Source organism: Prionailurus viverrinus, chromosome A2, assembly GCF_022837055.1.
Source record: "Prionailurus viverrinus isolate Anna chromosome A2, UM_Priviv_1.0, whole genome shotgun sequence".
NCBI classification, from domain to species: Eukaryota; Metazoa; Chordata; class Mammalia; order Carnivora; family Felidae; genus Prionailurus; species Prionailurus viverrinus.
The window spans coordinates 56,272,486-56,291,114 of NC_062562.1; the positions used below are offsets into that span (position 1 = coordinate 56,272,486).

General features: G+C 44.6%; 1 protein-coding gene across 10 annotated transcripts in view; it reads right to left on the reverse strand.

Moving 5' to 3' along the window:
* Positions 1 to 18,629, reverse strand: part of CFAP92 (cilia and flagella associated protein 92 (putative)) — an 83,189-nt gene that overhangs the window by 22,503 nt on the left and 42,057 nt on the right. For 6 of the 10 annotated variants that reach the window (XM_047835769.1, XM_047835798.1, XM_047835778.1 and 3 more), the window contains 3 exons: positions 9,995 to 10,899; positions 3,756 to 3,950; positions 1,521 to 1,818 (listed from right to left, as the gene is read on the reverse strand). In XM_047835769.1, the coding sequence (XP_047691725.1) occupies positions 1,521 to 1,818; positions 3,756 to 3,950; positions 9,995 to 10,899 (1,398 nt within the window). Of the gene's footprint in view, positions 1 to 1,520; positions 1,819 to 3,755; positions 3,951 to 9,994; positions 10,900 to 18,629 lie in introns of those variants that run through there. The other 4 variants (XM_047835838.1, XM_047835815.1, XR_007147378.1 and 1 more) reach the window with 3 other exon arrangements.

The following is an 18,629-nucleotide window of genomic DNA, read 5'->3' on the forward strand; positions in this document are numbered from 1 at the left end:
GGTAGAATAAGGGGGTCAGGGAAGACTGCTCATACTCTCAGTGGTTCGACTTTTTTCTAGGACTGTATCTAGGTCTTGTTTTGTTCTGAAATTTCTAAGACATTTCAGGCAAATAACAATTGCAACATACAATACATGTAACACTTTACAGAATGTGGCCAAGGATGTGTACAGAGGAAAATGTGTAGCCTTTCTTATTAAATAAGGAAGAATAAAAATGAATGAAATAGTCAACTCAAGAAGCTAGAAAGGTGCAGCCACTGTGGAAAACAGTATGGAGGTGCCTCAGAAAATTAAAAATACGACTACCATATGATCCAGTAATTCCACTACTGGGTATTTACTCAAAGAAAATGAAAACACTAATTTGAAAAGATACATGCACATCTATGTTGACTGCAGCAGTATTTACAATAGCCAAGATGGGGAAACAGCCCAAGTGTCCATCAACTGATTAATGGATAAGGAGATGTGGTATATATGTACAATGGGATATTACTCAGCCATAAAAAAAGAATGAGATCTTGCCATTTGCAATAACATGGATGGGGTTAGAGAATATAATGCTAAGTACAGTAAGTCAGAGAAAGACGAATACCATATGATTTCTCTTATATGTAGAGTCTAAAAATAAAGCAAATGAACAAACAAACAAAAAACAAATAGACTCTTAAAAACAGAAAACAAACTGGTAGTTTCCAGAGGGGATGTGAGTGGAGGGATGGGTGAAATAGATAAAAGGGATTAAGAGGTACAAATGTCCAATTATAAAATAAATAAGCCACAGAGATTCAAATTACGACATGGGGAATATGGTCAATAATACTGTAATAATGTTTTTTGGTGACAGATGGTGACTACACTTACTAACGATATGCCAATTATACTTCAATAATAAAATTTAAAGACACTAGAAAGAAGAGAAAAAGTTTTAAAAGATGATAAAAGATAAAAGCTGACGTTAATTAGAAAACAGACCAGAGAAAAGGCAGATTGATGAATCCAAGAACTGGTTCTTTTGAAAAAACCAAAAACCTCCACACAAATGGGAAGACAACCTCTTTGCTGGTTTTCATAAACAATATCCACTTGCAAAGCTTCTTTCTGAACTTTTGTCTCCCTGGAGATTGGGGGGAGGGAGGTGCTTCACACAGACCGTGGGCGGACAAGTTCAAGTCATACCTTGGATGTCAGTGTTTTAAGCCTTCTTGGTGGCTGTGGAGGGAGGGAGATTTTCCTTAGCGCCCAGCCTTCAAGGTGAACTCCGGGGCCAAGGTAAAGGTGAGAACACCTAAGAGCATTCCTTTTCACTTTCAGAAACGATGGGTACCTGATGGCTGGGAGTGAACGCTTCTGACCTGGTTTAGCCCCCAACCCGGCACCTCTTATGCAACCTGCCTGGGATCCCAGGAGAGCAGGTACAGGAACTGGTCCTCTGCCCTGTATCCCCCGTGGTGACTGGACAGCCCAGGTGGGGCGAAGGCCTGGGACCCCTGACCCGGGGAGGAGAGAGTGCCCACCTGGATCAGGCTGCGCTCCTGGCCTCTGTTCTTTAGCGCCATGGCGTTCCGCCACCGCAGATATTTCTCCTGGTGGGCTTGGATCTCATAAGCGAGGTCGGATTTCTGACCTCGGAAATCCTCGAGATTGGGGGCTGGAGGAGTTGGCAAGACCGACGGCTTTCCATCTGTGAGGCCTTCTTGCGAAATGGGCAGCCCCAGCTCTTGGCTCAAGTCTTTGACCATGGCGGATGATGGCAGCAGGTCTCCTGTGATCACCTCCCTGAGTTTGCTGCTGTGATAGCAGATGCAGTAGATCCTGAAACGCAGAGGGCGCCCCCCCCCGCAACACAGCCTCGTCTAACCTTTCAAGATGGGCGAAAGCTGCCCCATTTCACAACACCAAAGGGAGCTCAGAGGTTGGCCAGCTGGTCCCAGATCACAGACCTCATACACACAGAGTTTAGACTCCACTTGGACGAGCCCACAAAACGCAATGCCCCCTTTGCTCTCTCCTCCCAGCTCCCAGAAGTTAAGGGCTTTCCACAGTCCACTCTGATTATTTTTCTGCTACCGTGGCCTTATTCCATGCCTGTCACCAACCTGTGCCCCATCAGGGTTTATCCCCAACCAGCTAGCTGGTCAGGGGTGTGGATCTCAGAGCTCCTGCCGCAGGAAGAAGGCAGTACACACACAGCCTCGTGTCTCCGCAAAGCTCAGGACTGACTGAGCGGCCACCACCCATGCCCCCCCCCCACCACGTCCCTTGCCCTGAGACTCCTCCTCGCTGCCCTCTCCCAGGGGGCCGGTGCACCTTGGGCACTTGGCTGACGCTGATGTTCTACAACATACATATAGCAGCTGTTACTCGCTGCTCACTGTCTCTGACACTCCCAAGGTCCACCGCGAGGGGGCATGCCTGAGGATGGCCGGCTCTGCCTCTCACCCGCTGAGCTCTCTGGCCACCATGGGACCTTGCAGATGGGAATAAAGCCACGATGAGGGCAGCTGCCCAGGATGCAGCCAGCACTTCATAAATAGCGGTTTTCTTTCCTTTCCCTAACACCTCCCCACCCCAGCTACTTCCTGTCTCCAGCAGGGCAGGACAGGGCAGGGTCCAGCCTCCTCTGACTGACTGCCAAGGCTCTGGACACCCCCATGTCCCAGCACCTCCCCACCATGAGCCTGAGGCCCACTGCACACACGACCCTTCCTGAGTTGCAGCTTCGGCCTACTGTTTCAGGGCTACCCTGCCTAGCCCCTCAGGCAGACCCGCGCGTGGAGAAGTGGGAAATAATAGGACTAAGTCCTCTTTCTCCGCGTCTGGGCTCTCTCCCTTCCTCTCTCTCTTGCCTCTGCCCTCTCCTTCATTAATACGTTCAATCAGCTGGGCGCCACGTCTCGGCCACGGCTGTTGCTGCTTTTAAAGGTGTAAAGAGACAGTCGGTACCCCTGCCCCAGACGGCAGTGTCCACCTGATGAATGCCTGCTCACTGACGTTCAAGGTCAGCCTTTCCTGACCTCCTGAAAGAACCAGCCACGGTCCCTCGCTGCCCCCACGAAGCCCGGCACAGGCTGGCCAGGGTCCCAGGAGCCCCACCGCACTATGCTTTCTCCGTCTCTGCTTCCAAACTGGGTGTGCCTCGTTCGGCCCCACTGCTACCGGGCAGTGGCTGTTCCCTACGTGAAGGGAGGAGGTCCTCCTGGAGCATGAGCCGTGCTCAACCCAGCTGGAGGAGCACACAGCTTCCCAGGGTTGAGCACAGATTAAGGCATGCCCTGTTTAAGATCTAGATCTTTGGAGGATGCCTTTCTGATGGTGGCTTTCTGGACAGGCCGCTGGGGAAGAAGCCAACAAAAGCAAACATCCAGTTGGTAGAGACAGCCGCTGCAGGCCTGGTGGATCTGGTTCTGGTCCTCATCACTCACTGGGAAAAGGGGTTTTAAACCCCCCCTCCCCCACTCACTGCTCACGCTGTTCTAGGCTATTATTCCCCAAGAGCAGCAGAGAGCATCATGTGACCCCTGTTCAAGTCAACCGCCCTCCCTTCCCCAGTGCGATTCCAAAACCCCCTGGGGGGGGGGGGGGAGGGGGCATGACAGAAGCTTGGGGTCCCTCGGAACTGTGCTCCACTCCTGGTTCGACTCCTTTGGGCATGAAGAGTATCAACAACTGCCCCTGGAGGGGCCCCCCCACGAGGCCCCAGCGCCCGCCCCGAGGGAGGGGACCTTCATCTCCGTGGCAGCCTGGCACACCTGGTCAGGGCCTGGAAGGTCTTCTCTGGAACGGTGTTGCGGACGTAGAGCACCGAGTGCTTCATGAGCTGCACCAGCGGCTTGAAGAGGTGCACTTGGTACAGGACAGTCTCCAGGTCTGCGTACAGGCGGTGGCGAAACAGTAGCGCGGAGTTGTAGAGCACCTTGCATTTCCCGTGTTCTGCTTTGGTGTTTCTGCAAGGAGCCCGCAGGGCAGGGTTTTACCAGCACCGCTCTGCAGGCCCCCAGAATGCTCCGCGGTTTTGCCCTTTGGCAAGAGCCTTTTCCTTTTCTTTTCCCTTTCTTTCTCTTTTTGCTTGTTTAAAAACACACAAGCAGAGGGGCGCCTGGGTGGCTCAGTCAGTTGAGCATCCGCCTTTGGCTCAGGTCATGGTCTCACAGCTCGTGAGTTCGAGCCCCGTGTCAGGCTCTGTGCTGACGATCCTACTTCAGATTCTATACCTCCCTCTCTCTTTCTCTGTCCCTTCTCTGCTCATGCTCTGTCTCTCTCTCTCTCAAAAACAAATAAACATTAAGAGGTACAAACTTCTAGTTATAAAATAAATAAGTCACAGGGATGTAATGTGCAGCACAGGGAATAGAGTCTATAATATTTAATAACTTTGTACGGTTACGGATGGTAATCCGATCTACCATGGTGATCATTTTGCAGTGCATACAAACATCAAATCACTGTCCTGTACACCTGGAACTAATATAATATTGTAAGTCAATTATAATTCAATTAAAAAGAAAAGAAGACTTGGGGCGCCTGGGTGGCTCAGTTGGTTAAGCGGCCGACTTCGGCTCAGGTCATGATCTCGCGGTCCGTGAGTTCAAGCCCCGCGTCGGGCTCTGTGCTGACAGCTCAGAGCCTGGAGCCTGTTTCAGATTCTGTGTCTCCCTCTCTCTATGACCCTCCCCCGTTCATGCTCTGTCTCTCTCTGTCTCAAAAATAAATAAACGTTAAAAAATTAAAAAAAAAAAAAAGAAAAGAAAAGAAGACTTATGTCCACGTAAAAACCTGTATGTCATTGTTCACGGCAGCTTCATATGTAAAAGTCAAAAACTGGGAATAACCAAAAGGTCTCTCAATAAATGGATGGTTCAACTGTGGTACATCCATTTCATGAAATACTAATCAGCAACAAAGAGGAATGAGCTATTGACATACACAAAAGCTCGCATGGACCTGTCACAATCTATACTGAGTGGAGAAAACCCAAACTCCTAAGGTCATATACTGTATGATTCCATTAATATGCAAGATTATACACAGATGAAAAAATTAAGGAGATGGAAAACAGGACAGAGAAAGAGGGTGGAACGTCATTAGCGTAGTGGTCATACAAATTTGTATTTGACCAACTGGCACAGACAACACACACATTGTATTGGTGTCAGCGTCCTGGTTTAGATATTGTACTGTACTTAGGTAAGATGTAACCACTGTGGGGAAAGGGTCTGTGAGATCTCTGTGACATTCTTTAAATTTCCTGTGAATCTGTAAGTATCTCAAAATAAAAAGTTGAGGGGCACCTGGGTGGCTCAGTCAGTTGAGCGTCCGACTTTGGCTCAGGTCATGATTTCATGGTTTGTGAGTTCGAGCTCCACGTCAAGCTCTGTACTGACGGCTCGGAGCCTGGAGCCTGCTTCGGATTCTGTGTCTCCCTCTCTCTCTGCCCCTCCCCTACTTGTGCACTCTCTCTCTCTCAAAAATAACCATTAAAAATTTTTTTAGAAAGTTGAAAATGTACACAGATTTTTAATCCAGCTGGAATTGATATGTGTGAATGGTTCAATGTAGGAAATTATTTTCCTTTTTTCTTCTGGATAAACAATTATCCCAACACCATTTTTTGAAAAAATTTTCTCCTTTCCTCAGTTTTTTTTTTTTTTTTTTTTTTTTTTGCCCACTAGAGGTACTTTTCTTTTTTATTTATAACGTTTATTTATTTTGAGAAAGAGAGAGAACATGAGCAGAGGAAGGGCAGAGAGAATCCCAAGCAGGCTCTACACTGTCTGCGCAAAGCCCAACACAGGGTTTGAACTCACAAACTGTGAGATCATGGCCTGAGCCGAAACCAAGCGTTGGTCACTTAACCCAACTGAGCCACCCAGGTGTCCCCCAGAGGTATTTTTCAATTGAGATTTAATTCACACTCCATACAATTCATTCGTTTAATGTGGATACTTCAATCGTTTTTACTCATGAACCGTGAGATTATGATCTGAGCAAGAGTCAGATGCTTAACCAACTAAGCCACCCAGGTGCCCCCTAATGGCTATTATAATCTTGTTATAAAGTTATATACTGTTTAGCGTGGATATATAGTCTCATTTACCTTGGGCATTTACCTCGGAGTGGGACTGCTAGGTCAAATAGTAACTCTTTTGAGGAACTGCCAGACTATTTTCCAAAGTGACTACACCATCTAATTCACCTAATTCTTAACAGCAGTGAATAACAATTCTGATTTCTCCACATCCTTGTCAACACTTGCTATAATCTGACGTTTTTATTCTAGCCAGACTAGTGGGTGTAAAGTGATATTGCGTTATGTAAATTCACTTTTTTTTTTCAACGTTTATTTATTTTTGGGGGACAGAGAGAGACAGAGCATGAACGGGCGAGGGGCAGAGAGAGAGGGAGACACAGAATCAGAAACAGGCTCCAGGCTCCGAGCCATCAGCCCAGAGCCCGACGCGGGGCTCGAACTCCCGGACCGCGAGATCGTGACCTGGCTGAAGTCGGACGCTTAACCGACTGCGCCACCCAGGCGCCCCTAAATTCACACTTTTAACGTATTTAAAATTCATTCCCTGGGGCGCCACCCAGGCGCCCCTAAATTCACACTTTTAACGTATTTAAAATTCATTCCCTGGGGCGCCACCCAGGCGCCCCTAAATTCACACTTTTAACGTATTTAAAATTCATTCCCTGGGGCGCCACCCAGGCGCCCCTAAATTCACACTTTTAACGTATTTAAAATTCATTCCCTGGGGCGCCACCCAGGCGCCCCTAAATTCACACTTTTAATGTATTTAAAATTCATTCCCTGGGGCGCCTGGGTGGCGCAGTCGGTTAAGCGTCCGACTTCAGCCAGGTCACGATCTCGCGGTCCGGGAGTTCGAGCCCCGCGTCGGGCTCTGGGCTGATAGCTCGGAGCCTGGAGCCTGTTTCCGATTCTGTGTCTCCCTCTCTCTCTGCCCCTCGCCCGTTCATGCTCTGTCTCTCTCTGTCCCCCAAAAATAAATAAACGTTGAAAAAAAATTAAAAAAAAAATTCATTCCCACTGAGTTTTCAATCTGCATATGTCATATGTCAAGTTACCACTTACATGTAGGTCTCTTTTTGGATTTTCTATTACATCCCATACATCTGCTTGTCTATCCCTGAACCAATACATGATCTTAATCACTGTGGTTTTATCATGAGTCCCGATATCTGGTAGAGCAAGTTCTCTCATCTTGTTCTTATTCAAGAATGTATTTTTTGCAGGCTGATGTAAATTCATAAATCAGATTTTCAAGTTCTGTACTTTTGAAAAAGTGGCATTTTTAAATTGATATTGCATTGAATCTATATATCCAATTTGGGGATAACTGACACCTCTACATTATTACGTGTTCAAATCCATGAACATGGTATGTCTCTTCGCTTATTTAGGTTTTCTTTAATGTTTCTAAAAGTTCCATAGTATTCGTGATAGAGGTCTTCCACTCCTTTATGTTGAATTTATTCATGCAAATTTCATATTTTTATGATACTTAAAAGTATTAACTTTTTTAAAAATGATTTTTGTATGTAGATAGTATTCAGACATTCAATAGATTTTTACATTAACTTTTATATCCAGAAACCTCTAAACTATCTCCTCTGAAAACATTTTTATATATTTGGAATTTCTTGTACATATTTAAGTTTACTGACATAGTTTACAATGCTTATTTCAATCTCTGCAACATCTATCAATCATTTTCAGCCTTTCTTCTTTTCTAATGTATGTATTTAAGTCTATAAAGTTTCCTCTAAAGAACACTTTAACATTACCTCACAAATTTAGATATTATACTCTTTTCATTAGTGTTCAATTCAACAATGTCTAAATTATATTACAATTTCTCTTTTGACTCATGGGTTACTTGGAAGTATTTGCTAATTTCCAAGCATGTAAAATTTTTTCTTGGTTAGTAATTTTTTATTTGTAGTTTAATTTAACTGGGGTCCATGAACATACTTTGTATCATTTCTCCTACTGGGAAAAAACTGTTCATTGAGATACAAGATCATACCATACCCCCCGACTTAGCCAAACTACAAAATTTGAGGTCACGGTCCCTGAAACTGCCCTGATTTCTGATACCAACTGAAGTTCAGGGGGTTCCTAATACTACCCCCAGGCTCACCAATTATTCAACTTATTGAAAGCTGTTATACTCACACAGCTTATTACAGGGAAAGGATACAGATTAAAATCAGCCAGAGGAAGAGACATAGGGCAGGGTACAGGATGGTTCCAAACACCAAGATTCCATTGCTCTTTCCTCATGGAGTCAGGATGTATCACCCTTATGACACTGATGGCACAATATGCAGAGAGAAGTTCCCCCAAGCCCTAGTGTGTAGAGTCTTATTTGGGCTCCATTACAGGGACATGACCAATTTACTGCTTGATTTCCCACATGGCAATCTCAGTCTCTAGACCAACCAACACTGCAAGACCAAAGCCCCAATCCTAACTCACACTGTTGGTCTATCTGGCATGGTCAACCTGTATCCTATGATTATCAGGTGAGGCTAGTCCCATTCAAAGATCTAGTGCAGTCAGCCCCCATCCTAAACAAAGGCACTTATATACGGTATGACATATGTCACCTCCCAGAAGCCAAGGAAGGGCAAAGGCCAGACCTTTTAGGCAAGGCCAGATTCTTCACCGCACACTGTAAGTCTGCCCTTTTTAATTGTAACAATTCAATGGTTTTGAGTATATTAACAATGTTGTGCGATCGCAAACATTAATTCTAGAAAATTTTCATCACCCCAAAAAGAACTGTACCCATTATCGGTCACTCCCCACTTCTCCCTCATCCTTCCCCTAAGACCTTGGGAACCACTAATCTTTTGCCTCTGTGGATTTGACTATTCTAGACATTTCGCATAAACAGAATCATTCAACATGTGGCCTTTTATGCCCAGCTTCTTTTACTTGGTATGTTTTTAAGCTTCATCCATGTTGAAGTACGTGGATCAGTACTTCGTTCCTTTTTCATGGCTGAACATTATTCATGTGTATGGATATATCACATCTTGTTCATTGGTTGCAGCACATTTGGCTTGTTTCCACTTTGTGACTATTATAAATAATGATGCTGTGAACACTCCTGTACAAGTTTTTGCGTGGACTTATGTTTTCAGTTCTCTTGGGCAGGTAACTAGACATATTGCCAGCTTCTCCACAGTGCCTCTTGGCCTACTAACACATCAAGACAGGTCCCCGCAGGGCCGCTCTTCCCTCCTGGGTGGATGCACTCAACCTCAGGACTACCTGCTATTGTCATCTTCTGGGTCCTGGGGCATCTGAACTCCAAAGACAGAGAGAGGGTGTTCCCAGACTAAAAGAGGGAGGTCCTTTTAACCCAAACTAGGATACATGCAAATAATGAAAGGAAAAGAGAATTGTCAGGAAACCAAAACTAAAGAATGGAAGGACCATAAGGGGCCACCTGCTCTAGCCCCGAATCAGACACTTGAATTGCCTCTCCAATATCCCCACTGAGCATTCATCAGGTGCTCCTGGAGGCCATCAGGGAAGGGAAACCCTCTGCACCTGAGGCAGCTTTCCCAGCCCCAAAATAATCAGAAAGGCCTTCCTTGGGGTGAGTTGAAATCTATTTCCCTGTAGTGTCCATCTTACAGCCATATAGAACATTCTTCTCCCTGTTAGCCAAGTAGGCCCCTCAGAAGTGTGAAGGCAGACCCATTTTCCTCAACCACCGTCTCTTCTAGATGCCCCTAAAGTCTTCTCTTCATCCAAAGGCAAGCAACTGCTTCTGTGATCAAGGCCAAGTACAGAGCCCTGTAAAGTGCTTTACAATAAACCCCAAGAGGAGCTGAATCAGCATATCCTTCTCACAGATGAACATACTGAACCTGATCCTGGCTTCAAAAGATTTCCCCACTCACTCAGCATCCAGACATGATGACTTTTACACGAAACACAAAACCACGCACTCACCGGCTTTGATGGCTGTCCCACAGCCGCTTTAAACCTTGGTCAGCCAAACCTTCCAGAATGAGAAGATGGATCTTCCCATCCAGCAGGTGGAAGCCAGTGAGCACATCCAGGTCCTGCCTTTCCTGGATCCTCATGTGCATCTTAAAGGCAGACAGAATCTGCTGGATGTTCCCAGCAGAGTAGGCGTCCAGATCAAGGGCCTTGGCATTGATCATGGAGATGTCCTGTAGCAGGCTGGAGAGGAGGGAGATCTTTCTGGAGTCAAACACGAAAATGATGCGGCCAAACAGGGTGCCTGTAAGTTCAGGGTCAGGGGCTTCGGCGCTGGCCCGCAGTGGCACTGCAATGTCCACCCGCAGCTTGAGCTGGGAGTTGGCTTCAAGGTAGTTGCCCATGGGCACTGAGCTGTGCTGAAAGCCATCTGTGGGGACCCGAAACCCCACAACCTTCCTGCTCCTGCCATCCCGGCCATGGTGTGTGGGCTTGGGCTCACACCTGTGGATGGGGACAACCAAGTTCAAGTACTTGTGGCCAAGGAGAAGGTCGGCAAAACTGACCTTGGCAACCCCATAAGGGTCCCATATCTTGTTTTGGGATTCAAAGGGGTTGTTCTCTGTCTCTTCTGGAGAGATGAGGGCCCGGAGGTTGAGGTGTGAATCCAAGGGGTCATCCCCAAACAGGGTGGGCTTCCGGGAATACTCTTCTAACTTGCGGTCCCTGTCGTGAACCTCCACAACCATGGGGGGCCCCTCCAGGTATTCCCTCAGGTCACTGGGCTGCATTGGCCCAAGAAAGATGACATTGATGTCCTGGAAGTAGATGTGTACTCCATGGGGCTTCCCCTCCGTCTTGTGAACTGGAGTCTTAAAGAACTTGTACTTGCAGTACACGGGGGTGCACAGCCTCTAGGAGAGAGTGAGGTGACGACAGATCACCAGGATGCAGTGGCAGTCACCCTGCCTCCTCTTTAAAGGAAGAATCCCACACGGGCTCAAATCCTAATGTTGCATTTGTCACCTGCAGCCCCTGTGGCCTGGATTTCCTCATCCACAAATACTGATGAAAAGCCTGCTCTGCCAGGTAATCCCTGGGATTAGGTGACATATGTGAAAGCACCAAGATGGTGGCTGACACAAGACAAGGGCTTAATAAGTATTAAGTCACTATTTCCTCCTCCCAAACTGAGTGTCATGAGGACAGTCCACGTGCATTTTGCACACCTGTATTTTTACTTCCAAGCCCAGGGCTAGGTGCAGAAAAGGCGGAGGTAAGTGGTTTTTAGAAAAGGTAATCCATATTTCCCAGACATCCATCTGGAGGGCTGGCATGGGCTCACCTTCAGCATATCACTAGGTATTCAAGGAGAAAGATACAAGGTGAGGAAAGGCTCAGAGGTTTGGGGCTTAAGAGGGCATGGAGAATGAGATGGAAAGGAGGGACAGAAAACAGGGAATCTTGCAACTTTTAACCTTGGGACTAAGATTTGATTATCAAAAGTTATCCCTTATGCAAGTTTATGATCTGAATTCATACTCCAAGTGTACTACTTATTTTACACAGAAACTGAAAATTTACTCTTAAATAATCCTGGGCTGGTATGCTCCCAGGTACCTGGGAGAAGCAATCAAGAAACCTAGAGAAATCCACATTCAACCTTGGCCTCAAAGAATCCCCACAGATAAAGTCCAATTAAATGTGAGCTCATAGTAAAAAATCACAAAATAACTAAGGTAAAAGGTACTACTAGCAAAATTGGTTGCACAAAGGCATAAGATATTAGAACGATCAGATACATATAAACTAAATATATTTGGTTATGTATATAAAAAGGAATATCAAGGTCAAATCTATTGTATTTCAATTTACTGGTGATGGATAAAGATATCACCTAGAATACCATAAAAACATAAAATGCCTGGAAAGAAATGCAATAAAAGATGTGTAAGACCTGTACACACTGAAAACTACAAACTATTGCAGAGAGAAATTAAAGAAAATCTAAATAGAGAAATAACACAGTTTTCATGGTCAGAAAAATGCAATTAATTCTAGATGAATCATAGACCTAAATACAAAAGCTGAAATTTTACATCTTCTAGAAGAAGACATAGGAGAGAATCTTCATGAACGAAGGATAAGATCTCTTTGACAGGACACAAAAAAGCACTAGTTATAACAGCCAGAGTTAATAAAATGGACTTGGTCAAATAAAGTCGAGTCCTCAACTGGCATAAAATATGGGCAATACCTAAACATCTGATAAAGGACTTGTATACAGACTATAAAAATAACATCTATAAAACAATAATAAAAAAGAAAAATTAAAACTGGTCAAGATGAACTTTAAAATTTGGCTAAATGGAGTAAGCACACCCACCATGTATCTCCCGGTGAATGCAACCAAAAACTGTAGACAGAATGCATGGAGCTGCTGTCAGAGGTCTCTGGAAAGTAAAAGGTAATCGGGCAGATTGCAGAAAGAGAACAAACTCAAAGTACAACCAATCTAGCTGTGAGTTTCCTGGATTTTATCTTCCTCCTGTATGTCACAGACTGGATTCAAAAGGAAGCCTGAATCCCAGAATTGTGCACCAGGCATTGACAGTCAGAGCTCTAAGAGAAGCCCTTTCTTTCTGTTCTAAAGAATGGGAGGAGGGACTCCCCCCACCCCCCCCCCCCGCTCCCCCGCCACTACAGGATACAAAGAGTAGAGGTTGGGGAGGATCTCCTGTTGTTTTTCTCTCCTGGCCCTGCCCTCATTCAAGTTCAAGTTCCAACGCTGCAATCTGATGGCAGGGCAGCAACTGGGCAGGCACTGAAAAATCTTTTGTTTGTTTTTTTGAAGGTTTTAAGTAATAAATACACCCAATGTGGAGCTCAAACTTACAACCCCGAGATCAAGAGTCGCATGCTCTACCAACTGACCCAGCCAACCACCCCAAAGGCACCTAAAAATCCGAAAGAGGGAAATCCTCTTGACCAAAGGAACTGTGATACAAAGTGTGTGGCACACCCTCGCTATTGTTTTTACTCTACATATCTTTCTACCACCTATTCTCAGAAGCAGTCCAAGTCCCAGGAAAGGCATGTTAGAGTGGAAACACTAAAGATACACCTTTCAAGCCAGCAGACCAGGAAGAGGATTCCTTAGGAACTGGAGAATGTAGATAGGAGGAAAATCAAGAAAAGGATTCCATAAAGCTATGTGTAAACTTGGGCTTATACCTGAACTATGCATGTGTGGATCTGGCCTTAAGCAGCATACCAGGGGTTCTGAGAACTGAACTATAGAGAGACCACTGCACAGGTCTCAGACTAGCCCCTGAGTAGTGCACATGCAGCACAGGCTTAAATATCACTACAAAATCTTTGAATACTGAATTGGCCTTAAAACCACAGCTACAGAAGTAAACTGGAAATTACACCTTCACCCTAACTGTGGTTATTGTTTAATAAAACAAACCAACATTCTCCATGGGATTTAAAAAGACTCAGGGGCTCATAACATAATATTTAAAATGTCTAAGATATAATCCAAAATTACTTGACATACAAAGAACTAGCAATGTTGACCAATTATCAGGGGGAGAGACAACCAACAAATGCCAACTCTGAGATGACATGAATACTGGAGTTATCAGATGAAAACTTTAAGACCACAATTATAATCATTCTCCAACAAGTAACTGCAAACATTCTTGAAACAAATTGAAGGTAACCAGTCTCAGCAAATAAAAACAATAACAAAGAACCAAAGGGAAATTTTAGAACTAAATAATATAACTGAAATTAAATATTTGCTGGATGGCCCAAAGAACAAAATGGAGATGGCAGAGGAACAAGTATGTGACCTTGAGAATAGATCAATAGAAAGTATGCAACCTGAACACATAGAGAAAGAAAGACTGAAAATTAAAAGGAAACTGAGCCTCAAGGACCTGTGGGACAATATGAAAAGGTCTCACATTTGTATCATCAGAGCTCTAGGAGGAGAGAAGAAACTTGTATAAAAGATATCTGAGGAGGCTGGGAAGATGGCAGAGTAGGAGGACCCTAAGCACACACCTCTTCCCACAGATACAACGAGATAACGCTCACATCAGTGTAAATAACCCAGAAAATGATCTGAAGACTAACAGAACAACTCCACAACTAAAGGTAGAGAAGAGGGCACATCAAAGAAGGTGGGAAGGGGAAAGACATGGTTTGGGAAAGAGACAAACTGTGTCCGTATGTGGTGGGGAAGGAGCCAATGTTGCAGAAAAGGCCAAAAAATAGACTGTCACACAAGGGAGCCCACAAAGGGAAGACGAATCCCCATAACATGTGGTATTGAAAGAAAGAGGGGCTGAGTTTTGTGAGTGAGACTTAAAGCCTAGAATTTTAGAAATCAGTAGGTTCAGCCCTGGGAGAGCCCAGAAGACATTAGAAAGTAGAGTTCTCACCCTTAAAGAGACAGCATAACAAACAACCCAGGCAGACACAGCCTAGAAGCAGCAGTTTGAAAAATGCCAGGGGTGGCGGGGGCAGAGAAGAGGGAGAGTGATTCACTCATCGCAAATCATGGCCCAGAGAGGCAGGGATAACAGGGAAACCTCTCCAGGAACAAAGGAGCTGGCAGGTGCCATTTCCCTCCCCTAACCCCCAGCAAAAACATACGGCCACCTGCGGGAAACAGTGCATCACTGACACTCACTACCTAACTGGCTTACACCAAGGTCTCCCCCACTCCACAAACTTTGGTAGACCTACCCTTCCCAGTCATGCTTGCCTCAGTCCCCACACTGCAGGGCCCCTCTCCCAGAAAACGGGCACAAACTGCACCAACACCTCATCTCCTGACCTGCATATTTTGTGGGACCTTAGTTCTAGCAGGAGCAGCTGTGCTGGCAGGTCTCATTTCACAAGCAGACCAGTGCACACCTTATTAAAATGCACCCCACCCCTGCTGGGAGCCAAACACTGCCCACAACAGGCAAAAACAGCCTCTGCAGGCAACTGGACTGAAAAAAAGGGAGGGTGCCAGGACTCAACAGCAGGGTATAAACAACACACATAGGAGGCACTCCCTGAAGCGCCAGGTCCCAGGGAACAGGGGACACTGCAGAGCCACTATAGGACTTTTTCTTCATAAGACCATTACCTTCAAGAGCAGGAGAAGTAGCTGACTTTCCTAACACAGAGAAACAGTCACAGAGAGTTAGACAAAATGAGGAGACAGAGAAAGATGTCCCAAATGAAAGAACAGGACCAAACCATAGCAAGAGACAAGCAAAATGGATAGAAGTAATATGCCTGATAGAGAATTTAAAGTAATGATCGTAAAGATGCTCACTGGAGAAAATAGTGGAGGACTTCAGTGAGATCCTTAACAAAGAGATAAAAAAAGAATCAATCAGAGATGAAGAACAAAATAAGTGAAATTTAAAATACATTTGATGGAATAAATAGGAGGCTAGATGAAGCAGAGGAATGATTTAATAACCTGGAAGACAGTAAAGTAACCAAGAGGAGCAAATGAGACAACAAAAATTATGCAAATTGAGAATAGTGTTAGGAAACTCAGCAACTCCATCAAGCATAATAACTTTCATATTATAGGGATCTCAGAAGGGGGCGCCTGGGTGCTCAGTCAATTAAGCATCTGACTCTTGATTTTGGCTCAAGTCATGATCTCACTGTCATGAGATAGAGCCCCATGTCAGTCTCGGTGCTGGGCATGGAGCCTGCTTAAGATTCTCTTTCTCCCCCTCTCTCTCTCTGCCCCTCCCCAACACGTGCTCTCTCAAAAACAAACAAACAAAATTTTTAATAAAATATAAGGATCCCAAAAGAAAAAGAGAGAGAAAAGAGATCAGAAAGTTTATTTGAAGGGGGGCCTGGGTGGTTCTGGCGGTTAACCAACCGACTTCAGCTCAGGTCATGATCTCGCAGTTTGTGAGTTTGAGCCTCTGCACTGACAGCTCAGAGCCTGGAGCCCATTTCAGATTCTGTGTCTCCCTCTCTCTGCCGCTGCCCCACTCATGTTCTGTCTCTCTTCCTTTGAAAATTAACAAACATTAAAAAAGAAGAGCCCATGCACCAAAAACCGTAAAATACCTAAGAATAAATCTAACCAAAGAGGTGAAAAATCTATACACTGAAAACTATAGAAATCTTATGAAAGAAAATGAAGAAGACACAAAAAAATGGAAAAAGATTCCATGCTCCTGGATAGGAAGAACAAATATTGTTAAAATGCCAATACTACCCAAAGCAATCTACATATTTGATGCAATCCCTACCAAAATAACACCAGCATTCTTCACAGAGCTGGAACAAACAATCTTAAAATTTGTATGGAATCAGAAAAGACGCCAAATAGCCAAAGCAATCTTGAAAAAGAAAACCAAAGCAGGAGGCATCTCAATCCCGGACTTCAAGCTGTATTACAAAGCTGTAACCATGAAGACAGTATGGTACTGGCACAGAACAGACACTCAGATCAACGGAACAGAATAGAAAACACAGAAATGGACACACAAATGTATGGCCAACTAATCTTTGACAAAGCAGGAGAGAATATCCAATGGAATCAAGACAGTCTCTTCAGCAAGTGGTGCTGGGAAAACTGGACACACTGACATGCAGAAAAATGAACCTGGACCACTTTCTTACACCATACACAAAAATAAACTCAAATTGGATGAAAGACCTAAATGTAAGGCAGGAAGCCATCAAAATCCTCAAGGAGAAAGCAGGCAAAAACTTCTTTGATCGTAGCTGCAGCAATTTCTTTTTAAATATTTCTTTTAATGTTTTTTTTATTTATTTTTGAGACAGAGAGAGACAGAGCATGAGCAGGGGAGGGGCAGAGAGAGAGACACACACAGAATCCAAAGCAGGCTCCAGGCTCTGAGCTGTCAACACAGAGCCCAACGCAGGGCTCAAACTCATGGAGTGTGAGATCATGACCTGAACCGAAGTCAGATGCCCAACCTACTGAGCCACCCAGGCTCCCGTAGCTGCAGCAACTTCTTAACACATCTCCAGACGCAAGGGAAACAAAAGCAAAAATGAACTACTGGGACCTCATCAAAATTAAAAGCTTCTGCACAGTAAAGAAACAATCAGCAAAACTAAAAGGCAAGTGACAGAATGGGAGAAGATATTTGTAAACAACATGGCAGAGAAAGGGTCAGTATCCAAAATCTATAAAGACCTTATCCAACTCAACACCCAAAAAACAAATAAGCCAGTGAAGAAATGGGCAAAAGACAGGAATAGACACTTCTCCAAAGAAGACATCCAGATGGCCAACCGACACATGAAAAAATGCTCAACATCACTCATCATCAAGCAAACACAAATCAAAACCACAATGAGATACCACCTCACACCTGTCAGAATGGCTAACATTAACAACTCAGGCAACAACAGATGTTGGCGAGGATGCAGAGAGACAGGATCTCTTTTGCACTGCTGGTGGGAATGCAAACTGGGGCAGCCACTCTGGAAAACAGTATGGAGGGTCCTCAAAAGATTAAAAATAGAACTACACTACGACCCAACAATTTCACTACTAGGCATTTATCCACGGGATACAGTTATGCTGTTTCGAAGGGCCACATGCGCCCCCATGTTTATAGCAGCACTACCAACAATAGCCAAAGTATGGAAAAAACCCAAGTGTCCACTGATGGATGAATGGATAAAGAAGATGTGGTATATAGATACAATGGAGTATCACTCAGCAATCAAAAAGAATGAAATCTTGCCATTTACAACTACGTGGATGGAACTAGAGGGTATTACGCTAAGCAAAATTAGTCAGAGAAAGACAAATATCATATGACTTCACTCATATGAGGACTTTAAGACACAGAACAGATGAACACAAGGGAAGGGAAGTGAAAATATAAAAACAGGGAGGGGGACAAAACACAAGAGACTCTTAAATGTGGAGAACAGACAGAGGGTTACTGGAGGGGGTGTGGGAGGGGGTGGGGGGGATGGGCTAAGTGGGTAAGGGGCACTAAGGAATCTTCCCCTGAAATCATTGTTGCACTATATGCTAACTAACTTGGATATAAATTTTTTTAAATTAAATTAAATTAAAAATAGCCTATAAGGCTACCAGCAAACTTTTCAGCAGAAACTTTACAGGTCAGAAGGGAGTGGCATGATATCTTCAAAGTGCTGAAAGGGAAAAATCTGCAGCCAAGAATACTCTATCCAGCTAGTCTATCATTCAGAATAGAAGGACAGATAAAGAGTTTCTCAGACAAACAAAAACTAAAGGAGTTCATGACCACTAAACCAGCCCTGCAAGAAATATTAACAGGAAATATTTTTTCTTTATTTTTTAATGTTTATTTGTTTTTGAGAGAGAGAAAGAGAGACAGAGTGCAAGTGGGGGAGGGCAGAGAAAGAGGGACACACAGACATAGAATTCAAAGCAGGCGCCAGGCTCTGAGATGTCAGCATAGAGCCCGACGCAGGGCTCGAACCCATGAACCGTGAGATCATGACCTGAACCGAAGTCAAACACTTAACCAACTGAGCCACCCAGGCGCCCCTTAATGGGAACTCTTTGAGTCTAATGGAAAGAATACAAGTGAGAGTATGAAAAATAAAAACTACAAAAGCATTAAAA